The 26,166-nt window shown below is 35.3% G+C and overlaps 1 protein-coding gene across 3 annotated transcripts in view; it reads left to right on the top strand.

The window, feature by feature from the left end:
* The window catches only part of DOCK1 (dedicator of cytokinesis 1), a 414,443-nt gene that overhangs the window by 228,744 nt on the left and 159,533 nt on the right, over positions 1-26,166 (top strand). For all 3 annotated transcript variants that reach the window (XM_087964320.1, XM_087964319.1, XM_087964318.1), the window contains exons 28-29: positions 14,409-14,510; positions 23,090-23,184. In XM_087964320.1, coding sequence (XP_087820446.1) covers positions 14,409-14,510; positions 23,090-23,184 — 197 coding nt within the window. The remainder of the gene's footprint in view (positions 1-14,408; positions 14,511-23,089; positions 23,185-26,166) is intronic.

The raw sequence follows: 26,166 nt of genomic DNA, 5'->3' as shown, positions 1-26,166 counted from the left end.
CCATGCAACATTCCTTCAGAAGTCTGGAGGATTGGAGGGTAGATGCCATTTTGCAAAGTTGAAATGAGCAATAGCTTCTAGAAGGATACAGTCCCACGGATCCCATTTTTATCTAGTTAGTGGTTTTCTTTTGGTGAAATCATGAATACTGATTTTAACCAAAACAAAAGAGAGCTACAGATCCAGGAATTTGTGACTTCCAGGATGATTTTATATTTGGGGTGATTTTAATGGTATAGCCAGTCTTGCAAAGATTCACCATTGTTTCAAATCATCTCTGCTTCAAGATACCAGCTTTCAAATGTGGCTTGATGGAGCCTAACAACTTTAGAAATGTTTTATATTCTTTCTTGATCGATAGGCATAAATTGCATGTTATTTTTTTAATCCAAAATTTATTTTAAGCAGGCAGAATCTGTATAGAAAGCAAGAGTCAGTGAGTTCAAGTCCCACCTTAGCTATGAAAGCCAGCTGGGTGAGGTTGGGCCAGTCACTCTCTCAGGTCACCTCACCTCGCAGGGTTGTTGTGGGGAAAAAAGGAAGAGGAAGGTGTGTTGAATATGTTCACCACCTTGAGTTTTTTGTAAAAGTAATAAATGGCATGATATAAGTAAACAAATAAATGAATAATAAAATAGTGAGAATTTACTGAAATAGTGTCATAGTTTTTAGTTATCTATAGGGCAGGGTTGACCCAAATCAGCCTTGGCTTTTAACTAAATATTCATGCAACCGGATCTAGTTATCTTTTCATTTGAATTTACTGAAATTATGGAAACAACGGCACATCATATATTGGATGTTTTTGTTTATGAAGTAAATGAAATATACATCAATTTCACTATAAATTATTCATTCAAGCTTCCTTTTTATAGTAGTACTGGTGATATATGTAGTTCACATTCTGCAGCACAGATACCCAAACATTTAAACCTAAAAGGATGAGAAAACTTTTTCACAGACCTATGTGTATTTATCTAAAATGTCACACAACAAATAATGACACAAAGATAACAAAAATTATCATACTACATTTCCAATGTCTTTGTTTGTTTACTTAAAATCCTTGAATGGTGCATATTCTACAGGTTCGTGCATCTGAGCATTACTACTCTCCATTAATATTTGAATTAGTATTCCTTTGAATGCAAGTGTTTCATGGCTGATCTGACGATACATTTCTCCTTGAAAAATATATTTGGGGATGTGGTAATTCACTGTAATTTTTATAATGCCATATTTTCTTCTGCAAGAGACTGTGAACAGGGCCTCCTGATCCAGAAAATGTCACAATTGTCATATAAAATTTAGTTGTAAAAAGTGTTCATAGCCATAGCTATACTTTTTTCAGGCAGGAGTTACTGGAAGCCCCAAATTGCTGACAAGCTCTAAATAAAAAAGTGTACCCTTGCTCATCCTTGAGATTGAATATCCCTGGAATCATGAGGCTCAAAAACCCAAAACCATTCCAGTGGATTAACACTTCTAATATATAATGGCTGTGGTGGTGCAGTGTTTGAAGTATTGCAGGGAAACTTTGACCAGAGTTTGCAGTTCGATCCTGATATGGCTCAAGGTTGACTCAGCTTTCCATCCTTCTGAGGTCGGTAAAATGAGGACCCAGATTGTTGTTGGGGGGGGGGATATGAAAATACATTGTAAACTGTCCAGAGAGTGCTGTAAAGCACTATGGAGCAGTATATAAATGCTATTGCTATATCACCTGTTTGAACTAAGAACAAGATATTTATCAATAGTGTAATAATATTGAATCCTGTCTCAGCAGGGGATATCCCCCAACATACAGATTTTTTAACATACAGATGTTAAAAAGCACTGGAGAGAAGAGAGATAGTCCAAGCACTGTACAAAGTAGAGGTCACCAGAAAAATCATTCCCTACTACCTCAATCCCTATTACCAAATGGAACCAACTTTTTAGGAAGCAAGTGGGAAATTTCTGGAGATCAAGAAGTAGCTGGAGGGTTGTTGTCCTAAGATCTCAGTCTCTCCAAAGGCCATCCATAAATGGTGTTGCTGGGTTTCAAGCAGCCTCAAACCTGATGTCCAAGGCTCCAAATAATCTCCTTCTTCTAGGATCTATTGCAGTCATTTACATGACCAATGATCAGAACAGATCCAATGCAGTTTCAGGGCTGCTACTTTCTCTACAACTTTTTCATGAAAAGGAAGAGAGAGAGAGGGAGAGGGAGAAGGAGAGAGAGAGAGAGAGAGAGAGAGAGAGAGAGAGAGAGAGAGAGAGAGAGAAGGCTTCTTGAGTTGGAGCCACTGTTACTTTAGAAGTGACAAAACCACACCCCCTTCATTGAGGCATTGACTATTGCTTGGTTCCAACTCCCTCTATCTGCCATAAGACCTTAAAACAACTTTCCTAAGTGTAAGTTTATTTTCTAAATTAGCAGTGGGGATTTCGGTTTCCCTACCTCCCAATTAATGCCATCTGTCACAAAAATGACATTTATTACACCAAAATAGTATCCCTTCAGTACAAGGGAAAAACAACTATTTCTCCCTCCAGGATCATCAGGCAGTTTCAGATTGCCTGCTCATTCTCCCCACCCCCACATTTTCTTTCATGGTCATGTACCATCCAATATATATCACATTAGCCCTTCACATTACATCTCTGATTCAAGGAATGTAGGGCCAGAAAAATTATAAAGAGTTGTTCATAAGAAAAGACCAATTCATGCAGTTCTGGACTTGTATAAAATCTCATTTTTTTTAACATTAAAAATTGTTGTGCATTACTGGCAACTCTGCAACTATTGCTGCTTCACAGTTTGCTTGAGGTGCTTGTAAAGTTGGTGAGCTGTTTAGAAAAATGCCTAAAGGGATTGTTAAAAAGAAGTTTGAAAAAGTGTTTTAAAAGTGAGACAGAATATTATTATTATTTTTTTAAAAAGAATAATGTTAATCAGAAGTCATTTTACTTAATTGTTTCATCAGAATCATTTATTTATTTATTTATTTTTATTTTATTAAATTTATTGATCACCCATCTTACCACAGGCTAACTCTGTATGGCTTACAATATTAAAAGAATAAAATTATAGAAAACCTAAACACATACAAACAAAATACTATGAAAATATAATATTACTAATACTAATATGTCCGATAGTAGCTAGGTTGTAAAAGAAATCTTATGACTCAGAGAACATTCAGAATCATAAAACAAGTAGAGTTTAATGTGGGTACAGACTTTCTTAAATTAAAAAAAAATAATTATAATTTTAGCTGTATAAACACAAACTTAATTGTATTGCATATTCAGTATTTGTTGGAGCTAATTGAATAAATCCCAACTTAAGGAATCACTTCTGCATCACCCCCTATTTTATTTTTGTTTTTTTAACAGATATTCATGTTTTTTTTTTCATATATTATATTTGCAGTTCTCATTCATTCTGTGTTACCCAATGTTACTACTTCTTTCCTATAAATCACTCATTTGTATATTCAGCTGCTGTGATGGAATATAATGCCAGTGAAGTTTGATGTTTACTGTTACATGGTTTCAGAAGAGATTGCTGGCACTTCTGAGTCATTTTCAAAGTACAAATTCAGAATGGTCTAGTCCGTGGACCGGCACTGATCCGCATCATGCTAACAACCAGTCCATGCAAACAAGCGAAGCCCCATCCGCGGGATGCAGGCAGCATGTAAAACCATGCCCCCTTCGGTCCGTGAAAAAAACCTCCATGGAACCTGGTCCTGGTGCCCCAAAGGTTAGCGGGCCACTGATCTAGTGGTTAAGGCACCAGGATAATAAACAGAAATATGTTATTACTCTTGCTTATTAACCTGGTGCCTTAATCACTAGACCATACTGAAAGCACAAAAGGAGGGTGAATGACTTTGGGCCAGTCACTCTCTCTATGCCCAACTCACTTCACAGGGTTGTTGCCGAGGGAGAAATAAAAGAAGATTTTGTATGTTTACTGCCTTGAGTTATTTATAAAAATAATAAATAATAAAATTTATAAAAACCAGGATTCCCTGTGCTCAGTCATTCAGGCTGGTCATCTCATTAGTGGACTACTGTAATACACTGTATCCTTGAAAAGCATTCGGAAGCTACAGCTGATGCAAAGTGTGGCAGGGCAGGTAATTTTGCCCCCTCCCAAAGGCCCCTGTGACACTACTGCTCCCTGAGCTGCACTAGTTACCAGTCTGCTTCCAGATGGAATTGAAGGTGTTGGTGATCACCTTTAAAGCCCTTCATGACAAGGTCCAGGTTACATGAGGGACCATCTCACCCCAGTGGGATTGGCCCATACCACTTGTGTCGGTAGAGGAGCCCAAGTATTCTTGCTGGCAGAATCCAGGGACAGCCTTCTCTGCTGTTGCTCCTATCCTGGAACATCTCCCCCCCTCCCTGATGTGAGGTTGGCCCCAATCCTTCTATCTTTTTGTAAGGGCCTAAAGCAATGGCTGTGCCAGTTGGCTTGGGGCTTCAGTGGGTGATCAGCGCAATGGAGGTAGTTGATTGAGTAATAACAGATCCCATCTCCATCCCATTCCGCCCCCCACTCTCCCCATGTGTTTTTGGTTTTAATGTTTGTTTTTAACTTTTAACTTTTGATGTTTTAGATTTTATGTAACTATAAGCTATCCAGAGTAAGATGGGTAGCCAATAAATTTTATAAATAATTTTTTTAAAAAATAACAAGGGATATAAGAAAATAAATGAGATCAAAGAAGTGTATCACAGTACTTCAGAAGATTACCAGAGTAAGAACTGGTGTAGATAAATAATCTCAATTTAAGAGGCATAGCAATCAGCAGATTACCAAAGTCATTTAGTTAATTATAGGTATTACTTAGAACCATAATGGAGCTTGCCCATCAGACTTGTAAATTGTAATGGTTCAAAAATGGGTCACCATGTGACAGACATGATTTTATGACCTTTTTGCAGCAGTAATTAAGTAAATGCTGCTGTCATAAAACTACCGCCATGGTTTTTTTCAGCAAAAAAGCAATGACTATAGCACAGTACAAACAGCCATAAATATGCAAGCTGCTTGCTGAGTGCCTGATATATAGTCACATCACCACAGTTGGAATGGCCATCAGAACTGGGTCACTCATACCCTTGGTGAGGTCCATCGTAACTTTGAACATTTCACTAAGTGTATTGGCTCAGCTTTTGAAGATATTTGCAGCACATCCCTCTAGGTTTGCAGTAACTCCTGCCTTCCAGCTCCCAGTAAGTGAGAAGGCATGGGTAGCACAACAGCATTCCCCCCATTCTCTATTCTGTATGAGTCAAATTTCCTTACATGTTACTCAATTAAAATGAAGTAGGAGGAAGATAGGTCATTAACTGGACCCCTGAGTTTCCCTATTGACCATCTAGATAATCACTGTTCGTTCCTGGAAGTAAGAATGAGACTGAAACACAAGATAAGAAGGATGAACCTGATGGCTAGGTAAACCTGCTGTGAAATGCTTCAATTTCAGATCAAATGAATCTTTATTCATGGTGATATATATATACCAGTATGTTCTATAATTTTAAGACCTGAAATTAGCTAGTGCAGCCTTTATCCACCTAACACTACAGTAGTGAGACTTACTAAATGTAAGCTAACCAAATATTAAGCAACATGAAGTAATTGATTTTTATAAAATGTTTTGAAAAATGTTGGGTTAGCTTTTAAGGGTGTAATCAGTTGCATGTTTTACTGTTTCATCTTTGCATCCCTAATATAGCATAACGTTCCATGCAGAAAAAGATTTTTGGCAAATCAATTTCAATTTTATACGCAGAGTAATTGTAAAGCTACATGTATATAACTATAGCAAAGTCAGCAAATTGATCTATGTTCCCTTTATGATGATTCACCTATCTTTTAAAATCTATAAATAAAAATAGAAGTCAGAAATGTTTTTAATCACAGATGTTTAACATACATACAATAAGAAAGACAGGAACAAGTGAGCCAGTAAATGGATCCACATATTATAATACATAGTTAATGTATACCATATGCAATTCATCCTATAGTTAACAATGTGCCCTGCATCTTTAATGATAAAGAAGCTGATGAAGCAGCTAAATAACTTTCACCCCAACTGAGATAATTGAAATCTCAAGATTACCTCAATTGTATTCTGTGATGTACTGGGCTTTCAACCAGATCTTAATAGAGGCAGGAGCAATTCAGTCTTAATAAGTTTTCTGTGGTGGGAAAAGATCAATATCTCAGACTATTCTCTCTCTTTTTTTATGTTGACTTCTGTCCATAAAAGATTCTATTATAACTTGGATTCTTCCATTTATTTGAAATGGATTTTTTGATAGAATGTAACTCAAATATATAAATTATAAAACCTCCTCTCTTCACATTACTTCCTTTGTAAGACTTTAAAGAAGTACTGTAACAATTAAATTAGATAAGCTTCATAGATCGTTACAATTACACAAAGGGTACTTTTTGCTTTGCAAACTAATCTTCAGTCATAAACTGCACTCATAATTTCTGTATTGACACAGATTGGACTTTTATGCAAAATATATCTATAAATTAGCTTCAGTTGCACTGCACTTAGGCAAACTCCCAGACATCCAGTATCTTTAGCTCTATTAGGAATTTAATGTTACAGTTAAAAACAATTTTTAGAGAAATAAAATTAAATAGCTAATAATTTATAAATAATTAATATTTATTTATTTGATTTATATTGCCACCTATTCGCCCATGGCAACTCAAGGCAGCTTACACAATGTAATATCATATTTAAAACAAAAAAGAAAAAGAAAAACAATAAGAACTAACAAAAAGAATCAAATAAATTAGTAAAGTACAATAGAACAAAATTTGGGAAAACAAAAAACAAAACAAAAACAAAAATCAACTCCCATCCCCCCACCCCGACGTCAGCGGGTCACACTAGCCATTTGATGGGTTCCATCCCTCTCTGGGTTCTCCAGGCCTGCTGGCAAAACCTGGCCTTCAGTGCCTTTCGGAATAGTATTAAGGACGGGGCCATTCTAATCTCTGAGGGAATGATGTTCCAGAGAGATGGAGCCACCACAGAGATGGCCGTTCTATGTCCCACCAGGTGTATCTCCCTCAGGGTTGGGACTCACAGCATTCCCTGCCTCCTCACTCTAGTGGGTTGGGTAGACGTCACTGGATATATATATATATATATATATATATATATATATATATATATATATATATATATATATATATATATATATATATATATATATATATATATATATATATATATATATATATATATATATATACATACATACATACATACATACATACATACAAAATATTATATACATATATATATAAAATAATATAATAAAAGCACAAATATTATGACATGGGAAAATACATATACATATAAGAAACCTAAATACCATATATATATATATAACTTAAGAAAAGGATATATATATGTGTGTGTGTGTGTGTGTGTGTGTGTGTGTAGATCATGTAGGCTTGGTTGTATTTCCCACGCATTGTAGTTCTTTAAAGTTGTAAACGTTTCAGCAGAATCTCATCTGTAAGATTCGACTTTAAGAATATAACTTGGCGATGTTTCGCAAGGTCTCATTGCCATCCTCAGGCTGGTGCTTTGGCCGTGCCAGTGCAAGCTTGCACTGGCACAAAGCCAAAGCACCAGCCTGAGGATGGCGAGTGGGACCTCACCGAAATGTCGCCAAAATACTCTTAATCTTACACGGGAAAAGACACGAACACACCTAGACCTACATACCTGTACCCGTGAAAATCTATGAATATATATATATATATATATATATATATATATATATATATATATATATATATATATATATATATATATATGAATATATATTGTTAGAAGAAATTACTGGTCTAATCCTGTAAGGAAGGCAAGAAGGAAACATGCTGGTGTTGCTTACAGAAACTGCCTCTCCATTAACCCTTATTACGTTCTTGGCAGGACTAGACTTCCTGTCTCAGGAACATCTCTGGAGTTTTTTCCCCTCCTTTGCTGGTACTTTGCTTGTGTGGAGTGACCATTTAAAGTTAAAATGGCACTGAAAAAAGTGACTTATGACCATTTTTCACACTTACGACTGTTGTCATGAGAGGCCAGGTGAGGAGATGCGTGCCTCGATGTGAGTGATATTGAGTTGGCCACACCCAGCCAATAACATGACCACCAAGCCACGCCCACCAATTAAGCCACGCCCACAGAACCCGTTGTTAAAAAAATTGAATCCCACCCCTGATTTCAATAATATATCATGTAAGAAATATCTAAATTTCGATAATCTTTGCCTTAAAAAAAGAAATCCAGGTGTTTTGTGTTTGCAAGATTCTTTTGAAAACCCGAGTTGTGAATATTTGACAAATATATGATTCAGTATTAAGATTTCCTGTTTGTTATGATCCATTATGATTGTTATGCACTACAGAAGAAATTTATATAGTTCTGTTTTGTACTTCAGCATAAGAACCTTCCCAGGTAGACCAAAAGAAATGACTAGATAAGCTAACTCTACATTATTGTAAAGCTACGTTAACAGAATCTTGCAAATCTGAAAGTATAATTCATTCCTATCTTGCCTGCAAAAACCGTTCCCTAGGCTGCAATTCTTCACTCAAGCTCCAAAGGTCATTCTTCTTTACTACTACACTTTAGAATTAGCATTTACCAAATTACACAAAATACTAGAACACTTGAAATATTAAATATCTTTGAAGAATGGATCCAGAAATTAGTGACTACAATATCAACAATATCCATAAAAATCTCTGCTTCTGTGCATAGATTATGTCTAAAAGATGTTAATAAAGGAATGATAGATATGAAACAAAAGTTGCTTGATAAAGGAATAGTAGAATCAAAAATAATGAATAAACGTATGTATTATAAAATATGTAAGACGTTCAAATTGGAAATAATAATGATAGGAAAAATTGTGGATTACAAGATAGAAAAGAACCAAGAGAACTACTGTGACAAGAACTTTACTGGATAGACAAAGGTTTTGAAAATCAAAGGGGAAGTACAAAAGACAAACCAACACTGCATAAAGACTTACACTGGATTTACCAAAGAACTCTTTTAAAGCTCCGATGAAGTGTTTGAGTGGCAATAAGACAGCATCTGAACAAATTAAAGATCAAGATAGTTAGACATAAAAGAAAAATACAAAGTTGATATTTGATCAAGGTTAAAACTCTGTGTGTGTGTGTGTGTGTCTGTGTGTGTGTGTGTGTGTGTGTTGTTTTTATATATATAGCTCTGGTAGTCTTTTACAGAGTTTTTGTTGATACCAGGACTAAAAAGTTGATGATTTAAGGTTTTGCATATAGAAGGGATGGGTTATAGGAAGAAGAAATGTTGCTTTTACTTTTATAGTTGGTGATGAGTTATCAGTTTGTTGTTGTTTGTTGTAATGAAGACTAGAAGTTCCCTCTCAACATATTTTTCTTTTTCTTTCTTCTATTTTTTCCCTGTTTTCTTTTTCTATGCAGTTTTCCTTTTTTGTTTATAACTTTTTCTTTTTGAATTTAATTTGTATTTCCTTTTATTATTGTTTTTAAAATATTTACTAAAAATAAAATTTATTTTCGGCACATGAAGTATACATTCCTAAATGTGGAAATCTATTTTTTAAAAAACAAATGTTTGAGTGAATTCCATTATTCTCCACTGAGGTCCATGTAGAAATTAGAGTGAAATATATTATTTTCTGCATGCTGACCATCCATCATTTGAAATATAGTAGAGAAACATTTTTAATGTTAACATTATAGTTTGGTAAGATCAAGCATCACGGTATGTGTTCTTGAATTTGTAAGGATATAGTGATAAGAAAATATAATAAATATAAAATTAATTATCTAAGTACATTTTTATGTAACTCCTAATCCACTTCACCCATCAATGACTTAATAATAACTTTAAAAAATGTATCCTTCCAACTGCAAAAATGTTGATCAATCTATTCATTAACCATGGTTTACAAATCACAGTGACTGGGTTCACATATCATGCTAAGTCAAAGACATACCATGGTTACATGAAATGTATGAATCAAATCAGCAAAGAAAAAAAAAAGAAACCATAGTTCATGTTATTGATATTGCTGATTGTTAATTTAAAGGATGCAGGCATCAGTTTTAACTAGCATGATATCTACAGTAGCATTATTTCTATAACTTACTAGGGCAAGATCAATGTTTTTAGTTTTCCCCTCTACTATTTCTGATGTTTTTGCAAGATGGAGAATTATGGTTACAGTTGTTTTCTTTTTTTCTTAAAAGTGTTTCTACTTTTTCTTTGTATATTTGTGTCTGAGCAACCTGACCACATATTGTATCAACACTGAATGCTAGCAAAAATTTAACAGTACTCAGAGCATAAATGGTTCACAACTGACACAACCAGGAAGCAAAGGCTGATTGCTATGGTTGCCAGGCCATTCCATTAGAAATCAACTAACTGCATTTATTGATTGATTACATTTATTTGCCCTTTCATCCTGTAAACAACTACACAGCTTACAGCATTAAAAGCATTAAAACCTTAAAAGATAAATACTTCTAAAGCAACGGAAATGGAAATTACGATCAAAATAGAATTATAGTTAAAAGATGGGAAGGGAGGGAGCTGGATGTACAGGGAAGGAGGTGGATTTGGCTCTTAATTGTTCAACCACCTCAAATATGACGATTTCCTGTTGGGCCCCAAGCCATCTAGCAGAGCCAGGTCTTCAAGCCCTTTTGAAAGGTCAAAAGGATGGAAGCCAAAAGGATGGGCAGGAGCCCCTGCAGAAAAGGCCCTTTTCCTAGGCCCCACCAGCCAGAATACTATAGTTTCAAAACTGCTAGGTTATACCTATTTAATACAAAAACTAAGTGCTCAGGGACATACAGAATTGGGGGAGGGACTCTAAATCTTTTTTAAAAACCCTAAAAAAAAACAAATGAAGAAACCAATCTGGATTCCTAGGATTATTTTTTTTAAATTCCAGATTGATCCAGATGGTTTCTTTTTTTTAATGGGAGTTGTATTCCATTCTTTTAACAACATATGCTTTATTTATTCCCACACCTTTTCTGCCACCTGAAAATCAGAAGAAAGAAAATCAGTCTGGTATAATGATTCAGGTGTGAAATCAGGATTAAGGATTCAGAAATCCAAGTCCATACAGCTCCAATCTGTTTATGGAGTCTTTTTTAGCCAATTAAAACCTCCTCACAGGATATGAGAAGCTTTAAGAATAATTGTGTATGGTAACCAGAACTTGTTGTAATAAGGATAGAATAAGAAAATACACAAATGAAAACAATTTCTGCTTCCTTGAAAATCACAGGTATAAATTAAGATCCTCCTTTAACATTTATAATCCAATTATCTGGGAACAAAGAAAAATAATTTCTAGAACTCTGTAATAAGTTGATTTATCTCCTGGGGTACAGTAACTTTAAGCCTCCTGTTTGACCTGTGAGCCTTCTATTACTCTTAATCATAAACTCAGGTCACTGGATATCCTGGTAGTCCTTGAGTTACAACCATTCATTCAGCAACCATTCAAAGTTCTGACAGCACTGAACAAGGGGGACTTACAGTTGCTGTGAAGTTGCAACTATTTGCAAAGTCCATCACAACATTCCTGCAGATATGTGATCACAATCTGTGACATTAGCTGTGGTCTCCCACAAGCAAAATCAGTTAGGAAGCTGGCTGGAAGTTACTCCTGTTCCCACACACACCTACTATTCCACTTTACTTATCAACATAATATTAGTAATTTGTATAAAGAAATTCTGTACAATTACAAAGAGAAGATTAGGATCCCTTGATAAAAACTGAAAGTATTGGAAAAATAAGAAGTGGATTCATCTGCACAAACATTAATCTTAAGTAATTAACCAATTGAAGAGGAAAAAAGTCAGAAATGTACAAGGGAGATATCTTCTTAAGCATCTTTCCTTAAGGTATTGATTTAGAAGCTGTATCTAAATCCAGGAAGTCTTAGCTCACATTCATAAAGTTAAGTTGATGATTTCCCTCAGGACCCACATTAATAGCAATTAGCAATAGCACTTACACTTATATACTGCTTCACGGTGCTTTACAGCCCTCTCTAAGTGGTTTACAGAGTCAGCATATTGCCCCCAACAAACTGGGTCGTCATTTTACCAACACTGGAAGGATGGAAGGCTGAGTCAACCTTGAGCCTGGTGAGATTCGAACTGCCAAATTGCAGGCAGCCAGCAGTCAGCAGAAGTAGCCTGCAGTACTGTACTCTAACCACTGCGCCACCGTGGCTTAAGTTGTATGTATTCCTTTTTCATTATTATTTAGAATTACTACCTTAGAATAGAATTACTACCTTAGAATAATACCTTAGAATTCCTTATGAATGAGTATGTTCTATAAGTAGTCTTTGGGTTACAAATGACTATTATGACCAGAATTTTCACTGGCAAGTGATCATAAGAAATGATGCCATATGACTAGCACTTAGCAACAGCAACAGCAACCCCAGCAGTCCTGGTTTCCATCATAATCCCAGGACTGTGTAGGTTGTTAAGTGAGGACCTCACAAGACCATGACATGGGAAGAGGCAAGAGTCTCAGGCAACCAACCTGGCAGGTGATAGTTGTGAGGGGGCAGGCAAGTGCCACGAGTGAGTGCTGTGGAGTACAGGCCAGCAAACAGGTGCTACGTGGAGCTGGTATGGTAGGCGTTATGGGTAATTGCTAGATTGGCAAGTAGGTACTACAGATCACAGGTGGACAAAAAATCAGGAGACATGACTTGTAACTTCCTGCTGGGTCCTCCCACATTGACCATACTTATGGGAAGTGTCAGGGAATGTCACAAATGGTGATAATGTGAATGCAGAGCATTGCAACCATTGTAATTGCTAGCTGGTTGCCAGGCACCTGAATTTCAATCATGTGACTGCAGGGACACTGTAATAGCCACAACTTCAAGTACAGGTCATAAATCCCGCCCCATATTCAATATTGTCATAATTTTGAGTGGTCATGGAACAAATGGCCATAACCTGAGGACCACATTCTAACACCTTAACTAGAAAATTAATTACTAAAACTATTAATCAGAATTAAAATGCATGTAAGGTTTTGAGGCTAAGGTTTTTAAAAATAGCAAAAGCACTTAGAATTATATATCGCCTCACATTGCTTTACAGCCCTCTCTGAGTGGTTTAGAGAGTCAGCATATTGCCCCCAAGAACTTGGGTCCTCATTTTACTGACCTTGGAAGGATAGAAGTCTGAGCCAACCATGAGCCGGTGAGACTCGAACTGCCAAACTGCTGGCAGTCGCCAGTCAGCAGAAATAGCTTGCAATAACTACACTGTAACCACTGCGTCACCATGTCTCTTAAAAAATAATATCTTGGAGAAAACAGTCAAACAGCACAATGTCATCAGATTACAACATAAAAGAAGAATGTTTTAGAGGATGCTGCAGGTGCTGGTAAATGTTTGAATATGTTTATCTGATTTAGAAAATTTGTCCTTTACAATATCTAATTTCAATGTAAGCAGTCTTGTCTTCCTCCATGTTTCCATTATTTTGTATAGATAATGATTGCTGTAAAAGAAGAAACAAGAGCCTTTCAATTCCTTATTTTGCTTATAGTTTAGTTAGGACTTAATGACAATGATTGTGTATGTATACATTTTTATGAATAGCAAAGGAATATCTGTATATATCTGTGCAAAAGAACATATTATTTCAAAATACTTATTAGGGATGTGCAATGCTTCAGAAGAGGGTGCAGCTGTTTTAAGTTACATTCATATTCCTCATGTGCTGAAGCACTATTGGAGTGCTGCATAATTTACGTAAGGTAGAGCACAGTACACATTTTTCAGTTAAATGTTGTAGTGGCAGTTAAATGAAATTACACACATACATACACAATGCCAAAATAATACTTTTCAGGATTTTCTGAATTTAGGATTCATGTCTTCAGGGTGCAATATAAAGATTCCTATTTTCTGATCCAATCCACTCATTAACAAATTATGGTACAGTAACACATATAATTAATTGTATTTTATAGAGAAGAAAAATGTATTTTAACAATTATTAAAAGATAGCAAGAGCCAAGAATTTTACAAAGCATATATGTGGAACAATATAATGCTCAGAAAATTATAGGAACTTTAGAAGTAACAGCAGCAAGTTCATATTATTATTGTTATTATTGTTATTATTATTATTATTATTATTATTATTATTATTATTATTATTATTATTATTATTATTATTATTATTATTGAAATGTTCATATAACTTGTGATTGCCTGGAATTGCTGATAATCTGCATGTTGTGTGACATCTTTGTTTATTTTGCTTTATTTTCAGGGAAATTTTGTTGCAAGCATGACAGCTATTTTAAGACAAATGGAAGATTATCATTATGCTCATTTAATCAAGACTTTGGGGAAGATGAGAACTGATGTTGTTGTAAGTTTAACCTGAAACATTGTCCCATGTTTACACTATTTCTTTTTTTAAATACTGTGTGTATGTATGTATGTATATGTATATATGTATGTGTGTGTGTGTGTGTGTGTGTGTGTGTGTGTGTGTGTATTCTTAAGTTTTTAAGTTTCTAAAGCTGAATGCCATATATATATATATATATATATATATATATATATATATATATATATATATATATATATATATATATATTCTTAAGTTTTCGGTCCATTTGGTACTTCGCATGTTATGGCATTCCACGGCTTTGTTGTTATTTTAAAGTTGTAGCAACGTTTCAGCAGAATCTCATCTGCCATCATCAGGCTTCTGTATAGTGTTCGCCTGTGAGTCAGACTTTTACAGTGGTTTCAGATTTAAATTTGGGGCAGCCTATTTCTGTGCCAGAATGGTTTTTTCTTCATCCTGATTGGTTGGGAGTCTTGGTCTGTGTTTATTGGTCTCAGAGTTTGCTGTGTTCTGCTTGATTGGTGTCTCTAATAACTTCTGTCTGTTTTTTGGCTCTTTTTGTATCTTGATTGGCTGGCAGCATTGTGTTACTTTATTGGAGGCCTTTAGTGCAGCTTGGCTTCGGGTAAATGGACGGCTATCATTAGTTAGGAAGCTGGGTTTCATCTGGGTGCCTGGTTGGGGTGTGTTTGAGTTGGAGGTATCAGAGGGGATCTGTTTGTGCCCAGGTGTTTGCCTGGCTTGTGGTGTGGAGATTTTTTTGTTTGTGAGTGCAGGCTTCCAAATGATTGACAGCCTGGTGGAATCATCTCTTCTATTCATGCTTTCTGGTCTTTTTTCAATCTCTATGGCTTCTCTGATGATTCTGTGGCTAGGGTTTTCTATAGTGGCCAGGGTTTTGGTGCCATTGAAGTTGATGCTATGACCTGTGGCTTCCATGTGTTGGACTAGTGAGGAAGTGTGTTCCAGCTTTTTGACTGCATTTTTGTGTTCATCCAGGCGGGTACTTATTCTTCTATTGGTCTGTCCAATGTATGTGGCTGGGCATGATGCACAGGGGACTTCGTATATGCCTTGGTTTTCCAGGTCAATTTTATCTTTGGGGTTGCTAAGGATGGCTGCTATTTTTCTGTCTGTTTTGAAGGCAGTCTTGATGTGATGTCTGTGTAGTACCTTACTAATTTTGTCTGTAGTACCTCTTATGTAGGGCAGGACAGCTGTTCCATAGGTCTGTTCATCTTCTGGGTCTCTATTATGTTTCAGTGTGTTTTTGTGGATCAAGCTGGTGATTTTGCTTTTGTGGAAGCCGTTGGCTGTCAGTACTTTAGTCAGGGTGCATAGTTCAGTCTTAATGTGTGTCTTGTCTGCCAGGCGTTTGGTTCTGGTAATTAGTGTTTTAGCCACGGAGTTTATCTGTGCTGGGTGGTGGTGGGATTGGGCGTTGAGGTAGCGGTTAGTGTGTGTTTTCTTCTGGTATACGGTGTGTCCTAGTGTGCCATCTGTTTTTTTGTAGATTAGTACATCTAGGAATGGTAGTTGTTTGTTTGTTTCCGTTTCCATGGTGAACTTGATTTTGGGGTGTGTGCTGTTTAGGTGTGTTAGGAAATTGTGATTTGGCCCCATGGAAAAGAAAACCTAAACATTTTTGTGTTCATTCATAGAATATGCAGAGTTACACTACTGCAGAAGTTGTGTCATTACTGTATTGCATGGCATTCAGTAGGACTTAAAATGCAAGATATTACCACTTTACACCTAAGAACATCCAATTACAGTCAGCTTTGATAAGAAGTGAATAGCCAATATCCCCATGTAAAATCCTGCCTCATATCCTGTCCCACAGAATCATTTTTAAATATTTTTTACCCCACTCTTTTATTTTAATAAAAAAAGCAAGGTGGAAAACATATCCAATATTCCTTCCTCCTTTGTTTTCCCCACAACTACCCTGTGAGGTGAATTGAGCTGAAAGAGTGTGATTGGCTCAACCTCTCCCAGCCAGCTTTCATTTCATTTCAGACTAGAACTTACAGGCTCCAGATTTCTAGCCTGGTGCCAGCAGGCTACACAAAACTGGCTCTCATTTTCCAATCTTCACGATCCCTGTTTTTTGTGATATGGACCAGCACTTCCCAAACTATCAGTAATGAAGATAAAGGTTTATTATCTCAAATCTGTTGTAGATAAATACTTTTATAAAATACCAGCTTGATACCCGTGCTTCGCTACGAAACTATGTGGCCGGGCTTATTTTTGGGGGAGGAAAATCAGGGAGAAAAATTGTGCCTTTGCCTACCAGCATCCATCGGTGTTCATCTGGCTAGCATCCTGTCAGTGTGTGAGAGAGTTCAGGGCTGTTTGGAAACTGAAACAGTATTTGCTGTGTGAGCAAGAAGGAGACAGCAAGGAGCCTGGGCGTGGCTTAGCTCAACTGTTCTGTACTAAAGCTGTTTGGTGCTGTGAAACTAAAACTGAAACTGAAACTCCTCTCCTCTGCTTGTGTTTTGCATTTGGAACAGATTGGGGAGGGGGAGTAGAACTCCTTAGCATCAGAGCATATTAATAATAATATACAAAATAATAATGCGCTGATAGTCATTTTGAAAAATCTTTTCTTAGTGAGCACCTAGAAGCCAAAAGGAACATATGTGCCAAATTTCAAGTTTGTAGGCTTTATGGTTCTGGAGATTTTGTGATGTTGCGTGAGTGGTATTTCGCTTTTATATATATAGATAAAAAAGTGTTGAAAAAATGAAATTAAAAAGATGCAAAATACATACTTTTTAAATTAGATTCAGAGACATAAAGTTACACTTCAACAAATATAATCAGGACAAACACTACTTAGGAAAAAAGAGAACAGCAACTGAATATTATTCATTGAAAGGGTATGTATATTATAGGCAATTGATATAAATATCCAATATTAAACTTGAAACTTTTTGTTGTTCTGCAGTAGGAATAGGATAGTTATATGTGAAGTAGTAATTCTTCATATTAAATGCCTTTACATAAACTTTCAGGGGTGGCACGGTGGCTCAGTGGTTAAGATGCTGGGCTTGTCACCTGGAAAGCTGGAAGCCCAGGTTCGAGACCCAAGTGCCACATGAAGAGGTGAGCTCCCATCCTCGTCCCAGCTCATGCTAACTTAGCAGTTTGAAAGCATGCAAATGGGAGTAGATAAATAAGTACCACTTTGGTGGAAAGGTAACTCCGTGATGTCATGCTGGCCACATGACTGTGGAAATGTCTTCAGACAGTGCCTTGAAAGGGTGATGAGCAGCACCCCATATAGTCAGCAAAGACTAGCTGAGTAAAATCCACAGGGACTCCTTTACCTTTATCTTTATATAAACTTAGAAAACACACTAAGTCCATATATCTACATTTAAAGTTTTTAATGTGACAAGTTGTTTGCCTCTTGCTTGTAAATTTATCTAATCTGGATTAGATTGGTGACAATGCTGCTCCCAGAGGATAATATATATCTAAACTGTTTCTGTGTTTTGTTTTAGTAACACTCAGAGCAGAGAAACCAATCTTACAAAGTTATGTTGACAAGAAGATGCTTTAAATCAATTTTAGAAGTCTCAAAGAGTATTCATTTCTAACTTTTATCCAAAATACAGGAATGCTATATCTCTTCTAACAATTTATCCTGTAAAGTTATAATTAAATTTAAATCATCTTTTGATGGAAGAAATTAGGGATAAAAATAAATAATATACATGTTACTTCCCTAATTTAGCTAATTATGTTAAACTATAAATCAAAAACAGGCTTGATTAAAAATTAAAATGATTGTAAGAATAACAAGTTACAAAAATAAATGCTTACATTTTCTCGGATGTTTATACATTTTAGGTTAGAGCTGACAAACTTACCCTAAAATATCACACGTTGCAATATCATCCTATTGCGCATGACTGGAATGCAGCTTGTGCTATGTGTAAGTCCCTATGCAAGTTTGACAACATCTGAGCCATTCTGTCTTGTTTAGTGAGACAAGTCTGCTGATTGTGCATTTGGCTATTACGATAAAGACAAACAGCTATAAAATTTTCTAAACACTCTCAAATTCTGGGCTTATCTATTGTGTAGATAATTAACACCCTTGGGGATGCTAAGAGGTGGCAGGGGGCGTTCGAGGCGCTGACTCTGGAGCGGTGCAACAGTCAATGGGTGAGCCTGCAGGGCCGGCACCTCAAATGCCCCCCTGCCGCCTCTTAACATCCCCGAGGGGGCCGGCAGAGGGGCGCTAAGAGGTGGCAGGGGGGCATTCGAGACGCCAGCTCCGGAGCAGTGCAACATTCAATGGATGACCCTGCAGGGCCAGCGCATCAAATGCTCCCCTGCCACCTCTTAGTGCCCCCCTGCCAGCCCCCTTGCCTCTTAGCATCCCCCTAAGGTATCCCACTGCCCCCCAGGGGGCAGTACCCCCCACTTTGGGAACCACTGATCTAAACAGAACACTGAAATTTGATGGCGGGAGGAAACATTTCTTCCTAATGTTTGCTTGTGTCCATTTCTTCCCTCATACAGTTTAAATTTCTATCATGCTACTTTTTGAGAAAGCCAATCACAGCTATTATAACACAGGTAGCATAATTAATACATAATACGTGTTTAACTCTTAGCGTTTAAGATGTGAGAACCTGAACAAGTTGATAGCCAAAGTTCAGATAATCATTTGTACACTTAAAACCTTGTTCCTTTTACTTCAAATGTCTAGAGGAAAGAGAAAGGAGGATTAGTCTCTTCTAAGAGATGGTAAATACTTTTTAAAAAGCTTTAAAGTTTGAGTCGGCCCTATCAGGTAGGCCATACTAAGAAACAGACATTATTCAAGTAAAGTAAATCTACATATATTGCAACAACTTTAATAGCAAACACTTGTAGATGTGAATGTGCTACTTTTCCTCCTTTTGTCTTCATACAAATTGGGAAGAGAGAGCGGGTTGCTTCTGACCCTTTTTATAAATTATTTTCTTTGCCGGGGCTCCAATTTCATTGATCTGACATATTGCTTTAATAGTGGGTCTTCCTTCTATCCTTCAGAGCCAGCTTCTTTATTCACTATAGTTTGGGACATAATAATTTAATGCCCATCCGATAGAAGCCTTTAATATATAAATGTAATAGTATAATAAGCAAATAAACAATAAAAATAAAATAAATAAATAAATATAATGATTATATAATAAATATAATAAAAATTGTATATAGTATGGTAGAAATAGATGCATATTGTGTGAATCTTTTTATAGTCTTACTGTTTTGCACTGACTACTTAACATACTTCTTAATTGGAAGCTATGTTAAACTGCTTTATTATTTTTAAACACTGTATATACAGCAAAATGTACTTTATTTAAATAATTAAATTGTAACTGATAATACTTTACATAAGTCCTGTAGCTTACATATTCTGTAATTTTGTTTCTTCTTTTCAATGTCCTATTTTATCTTCCAAGGGAAGATTTTTAATCCAATACCTTGTTTTTAGCACATTTTATCAGTTGTGTCTTGGTTTGGATTAATTAATTTAAAAGATCTATAGGCTGACTACCTTAAGACTTAAAGTAGTCTTGAAGCACTTTTAAGCCCATAATGATGAAGCTGAAATAATCCAGTCCCTTGTGCCCACCAGAATACTGGTTCTCTTTATCAAAAGCTTGAAAAGAGTTTGCCTGCTAATCTTAAGAGATTGGCCAGGCTGAAGGAGGTGACAGTAGTTCCTTAAATTTGTTTTCAAAGACATTAAGACATAGGTGTGAAATCTCAGGCATTTGCTGGAATTGCAACTTGTCTACATTACATGTCATGGTAAATTGCTAAGTAGCTAACTACATTTTGTAGCATAATTGTGTGCCAGGAAATTGAAAATATTAAGTAAACCATGGTTAGGTAAATCATGGAAGGAAGCTATTGAGAAGAATCATATATAGACATGTCACTTGCTACCACCAAAATGCTAATGTTTCCCAGATGGTTTGCACTTACAACAGCTGCAGCATCCTTCAGTCGCATAATCAACATTTTTGATCTTCCCTGCCAGCTTCCCATTAAGTAAAGTAAAAAGCCGTGGTGGCGGAGCAGTTAGAATTCAGTATTGCAGGCTAATACTGCTGACTGTCAACAATTTGGCAGTTTGAGTCTCACTGGCTCAAGGTTGACTCAGCCTTCCATCCTTCCCAGGTCGGTAAAATGGGGACCCAGATTGTTGGGGGCAATAGGCTGACTCTAAACCTCCTAGCGAGGGTTGTAAAGCACTATGAAGCAGTATATAAGTTTAAGTGCTACTGCTATTGTTAGGGAATCTGGCAGAGAAAGTTGCAAGTCACTCTGGTAAGTTCTCTGGCCTTCCTGAGATCACACATACACACACCCTTTTGCAGGGTGTGTTTCCATCCTTTGGCTTTCCTGAGCTCATGCCCAGCTGCACTGTCCTTGCCTTGGTTTTTCTGCACTTACGCCTGGCATATCCATGGCCCAATCATCCAGAGCTCACACCCAACCACACCCTGCACCCTCCGGCCTTCCTGTAGCATTTACCTATGTGAAATAAATCAACAAATAATATCACTAAGAAAGAAGAACTCATGTTCTAACAGCTTACTTTCTCTGGCTACTGAATAGAAGACTGGAAGCATTCAACAAGGTCTTTTTTTCCAGGTGTTCCCACCCCGCTTGACACTATACAGTATTTATCTTGAAAGAAAACTGGCGAGAAAGAATAGATAAGATATCCTTAATTTAACTACTTGAGTCTTATTTTCCTCTATCTGACTACTTATTGCAAGCTGTTAGGGGAGGAAGAAGAAAAAGTAGTGATGGTGAGAGGTCAGAAAATTGCATTCATGTATCCCATGGTAATGTGCCAGAAACCACTTATTTACTCTTTCTTTAAAGGCACTCTAATTACTCTTCATCTGAAAAAAAAAACCCACTCTCTGAATAGCCTTCATAAGACTGATAAGCTACTATAAGCTTACAGGCCATAACAACATGGAAGAGAAAGAACAGAAAAAAGAATATTGTTTAGGCAATTAAGTATGATCTCTTATAACCATTAATCTTAATTATAACAGTCCTGAAACAGAGTGGCAAAATGGACTTGGTGCTAATGGAGTTAACTTTTCTTTTTCAATAATTTTCTCTGCTGAATTGCCAGAGTTGTTAGTGTTTCTGCTTCTAATATTAGACTGCATATCGTGAAGTACTTTGCTTAAATATATGTCAGTGTGACAGTAAATGATTGTCAATGATGTTGTTCTTGCTCTGTAATAAATGGTGTAATATAGTCTGCACCCTTTTCAAAGTATGTGAAAATTCAGCCTCTAAATTTAGGAAAGATACGTAAACCCAATAGTCCAAAACTTTAATAAAGAATACACCTTGAAAAATAAAATATTCAATAATAAATTCCTTGGTTCAATTCAGCCCCCTATGTACTTGAGTGTAAATCCTGTTAAGATTATGGCTGTACAATTATTAAATTGTAAAACAAGGAAATCAAGCATTTCATTCAAAAGCAAAGCATCCATCTAATAGAAAAAAATGGTAGCATGATAATTAAGCCAGAAAAATAATAATAGGGTTATTATTTTGGAAAAACCATCAAGCTTCACCATGATGGCAGAAAACAATAAACTAATATATTTTTTCAAATAGGGGGACACCAAACATGTTAAATGTGTGCTTAAAATTATATATTTATTTTTTATAATGCTAGCAATGTATGTTAGTAACAGCCACTTAACAAATTTTAAGTATGCAAAGTATAATGTTGATGTCAAAATATTGATTTTCATTGATACTTGCTAAGAATAACAGCATATTGAAGATCTTTTTGAATTTGAGAATCTGACTGAAAATCAATACTTTATTTTATTTTTCTGAATGCAGAATGTTTTGGACAGCTATCATACTGTGCCAATAAAACCCTATGCCAAATTAAAATAAATCAGTTTATAATATGATGAAACATTCTTGATTGCACATGGTCTCTGGATGTTTTAAATCGAATCTTTCCATTCCAAATCATTGACTATGCTAATTGTGTTTACTATAATGTATTTATTATCTATCTATATCTTTATCTATCTATCTACCTTACCTACCTACCTATCAATCTATCTATTTCATCTATCTATCCATAATTAATCTGGGTGATTGACAATATATGAAAACCCAATACAAAAACAATTTGATGTCAAATCCAACCTACAATAAAAAAAACAGTATTTCTTTATAGTGAAGAATTTGGAACTTCGGAACTATAGTCTGAGACATTTAAAGGCTATTTATTCCTGCAGTATTAGTTTTGTTACAAAATCAGCTTTGCTTGGAGCTGGCATTACTAATAAAAATGTATTATGATACGATTCTTTGGTGTATTGCTGCATGATACAATGTTGTTTAGAGGAGATTAGATACACTTATTTGATCAACAAGATATAATTTCTTCAATTTAATTGAAGAATTGAGACTTTTCTTCCATTATTCCTATTATTCTTGCAAATGAAGGTAATATTTATTTTGTTCTTTTATTCTTTATGTAAAATAATCATATGTTTTGCTTTTTGTTTTAGGACTTCCTTATGGAAACATTCATCATGTTCAAAAATCTTATTGGGAAGAATGTATATCCTTCTGACTGGGTTATAATGAACATGATGCAGAATAAGTAAGTACAAAAACATCAATAAATATCATTATTTTGTCACATGCATCATTAAACCTTGTCTTTACCCAATTTCATAATCAACATTATTTCTCACGCACAGGAAAGCTTTTTTTTTTTTTTGTTAAACTATATATTTTGCTATCCAGAGTTATAAAAGGGATTTTTAAAAATAACTAAAAAAATTACTAGTGATCTTATTCAGACATAGCAATACAATATCACTGATTTTGCTCCTTGCCTCTACTTTCAATTAGTAAATTTTGAATTAGTAAACCATTGTTTAACTAATTGCTTAGGCCAGCCTGAGAAAGATAACTCTCCCAGCTAGCAGATCAGGGCACATAAATAGATTGCCTACTTCTTGACTTAATAAGCTTTCTGTTGTAATTAGTGTATAATATTTATTAAGTGTTCTTCCTTTTATAACAATTCCAACAGAGATAGAAAAGTTCATTGAAAAATCTTTTGGAGTAAGTTCATATGTGAAAAGTTTTTCAACTCATCAGTTAAATAGAAATGATTTTTACTACTTTTCTTTCTCTATTGTCTGTCCATATTACACTGAGGTTTAAATTATATTACTGTGAATTGTATTTCCCAGCAATCAGCAGCTCTCTTCATCAGACTCACTACAGTTTACGTTCTAATGAAATTGTGCTACCACACTTAGTGCCTATTTTGATTAACACTGTGTTCCCATCAAATAATCAGCATGTTTAATCAAACTATGCTTTTGCAGGTAGACTACTAAAAATAGCTTCCTTAAAAACACCCATTAAGGTCCTGCATGTTCTGTCTATATCTGAGCAATGGAAATAATCATACTGGGCTGACTGTGTCACTACAGAATGATCTTCCTTAAGTCATTCCTTGCACAGAGGTCTAAGTGGCTTTTCATTTTGATTTTTTTCATTAAGGTTTTAAATCCGTAACTTCAAATCATTTCTGCAATAGAGAATCTTCAGTCAAGAGCTTTTTAAAATGCTCTAGTATTCAGCTATACTTGTGTCAAGATCTGAAGGATTATGTCCTGGCAGAAAATATCTTTTGATATAAAATTTTCTCGAAGATGAATTTTGTGTCTGTAGATTGCAATTAAAATTAAGGAATGGGTCTTTAAATTGCACATTCAGTTGCTAGTGACAAGCATCTTTTTAAAATGGTTTCATCAGGAACTTAGTTTGTATGATTTACAACAAACAATCAGCTTTAAATTTGTGCATGATAATTTATTTTAAAGTAGCTTCTTTGCCTCATCTGGTCCTCCAATCCTATTAAAAGTGTTGACATTTAATTGCATGTGATGCACTGTTTGCAATTTGATGTGGGTTAGGCATAAGAGAATCTTATTTTGCTGGTATCCCTGCCAAGTTAAAAAATGCAAATAACTAGGAAAGGTTTTCCATACTTTTGGTCATTTTACATCACTTTAAAAAGAAAGTAACCATATATATTATTCATTATTTCTTGGATTTTTTTGAGGGAAGTTGTTTTTTGAAAAAGATGATTCTGTTCTCAAGAAGGAGATGTGGACAGAGTAAAATCTTTGAGCTGTGCACATATTGCCTGGTACAAAATTGTGCATTGCAGTTTCTATTCTCAATGATGTTTCCGTGGTTTTTTGAAAAAGAATATCAATGTCCAGAAATTATTTTGTTTTTAATAATAATGAATAGCAGTTCTGGAACAAGAGATCTTTTCAATTCTTTGTCAGCTCAAGTGGAATTAGTAATATAACATGTTTCCTTTTCCAAATGCTGCTAACAATGCCTCTTCATTGTATGTTATTTTCTAATTAGTTCTCCAGAAATAGAAATAATTTTAGGTTTCTTTAAAAAATAATTTGATATTTTGAATATTCTCTCATTTGTTCTCTGATGGGTATGAAAAGTTTCCATTTAGAAATGATCGTTTTAAAAAACACCCCCATAGTAATGTATATTTTAGAAAATCAGTGCAGTTTTAACTTTTTTTAAAAAAGTCTTTTGGATTGGAAAATAGCATTTTGATTGAATAGTGTAAGGATTTGAATAATAACTGCGAAAATGGAAGAAGAGAATAGTGCAAGCTTTGGATTATAACTCATAAAACTTGTGTGATTAATTGATTGGCCGATTGACGTGAAACATTTATATAGCCACCCATGTTATATTGAATTCAGGGTAGCTATATAAATGCATAGTATATTTAATAGCCTGTTCTGTTACAATATTATAATATACTATTATAAAAAGGTAAAGATATCCTTAAGTCAAGATTCCCAGCAACTACATGGGGAAAAAACCCATCAAGAAGGAGCAATCCATTATCTTTTTGTAATTGCTGCCTTCCAGTGGTATTTCAGATTCCCAATCTAACTTATATTTCTAATATTCTTTTATAGTATTCTATTTTTTTTTACTTTCAAATTTGGCCTAGTAGTCTGATCTTCCCTAGTTTCCAAATTTAGATGAGATCAGCTAGATGCTGCCACCTGCTGAGACATAAAGGTGGAATAATTTTTAATTTTGCAATGAAATAGTTTCATTAGTACTTGGAGCACATACAACATGCAACCTAGATTCTGTTTTCTCTCCATGTGAATTTGATAAATGCAATGCTTGCAAATCTAATTAGCATTATCTGGCTTAACCATTGTATTAATGTGGGATATAAGTTCTAGAATGTAACTGATTTTCTCTGGCTTTTTTTCACTGTTTGAGCATAGTCACTATAGTACAAAATGTTGATTTGGTGGCTGATTGACCCAGAAAAAGTCAAACTGCATATCATCATTGAAAGGAGCAGTCTCTGCCAGTATACTGTTAGGTAAAGTCCTCTGCATAATTATTTTGAATATTTTGTCCTAAGAGGTATTATACTTCAAGATTCTTTTCTACATTTTAATTTTCTAAATTTAATTCTAGGTCTAGCTCTTTCTAGTGTTTGGGGAATCTGTTAAAGATTTTTGCAAATCAAATTAAACTTTATTCTCATGGCCCC

This window comes from Notechis scutatus, chromosome 4 (genome assembly GCF_049901735.1).
Source record: "Notechis scutatus isolate UNSWTSFEM ecotype Mainland chromosome 4, rNotScu1.2, whole genome shotgun sequence".
NCBI lineage: Eukaryota > Metazoa > Chordata > Lepidosauria > Squamata > Elapidae > Notechis > Notechis scutatus.
This window is presented reverse-complemented; position numbering and strand designations above follow the sequence as displayed.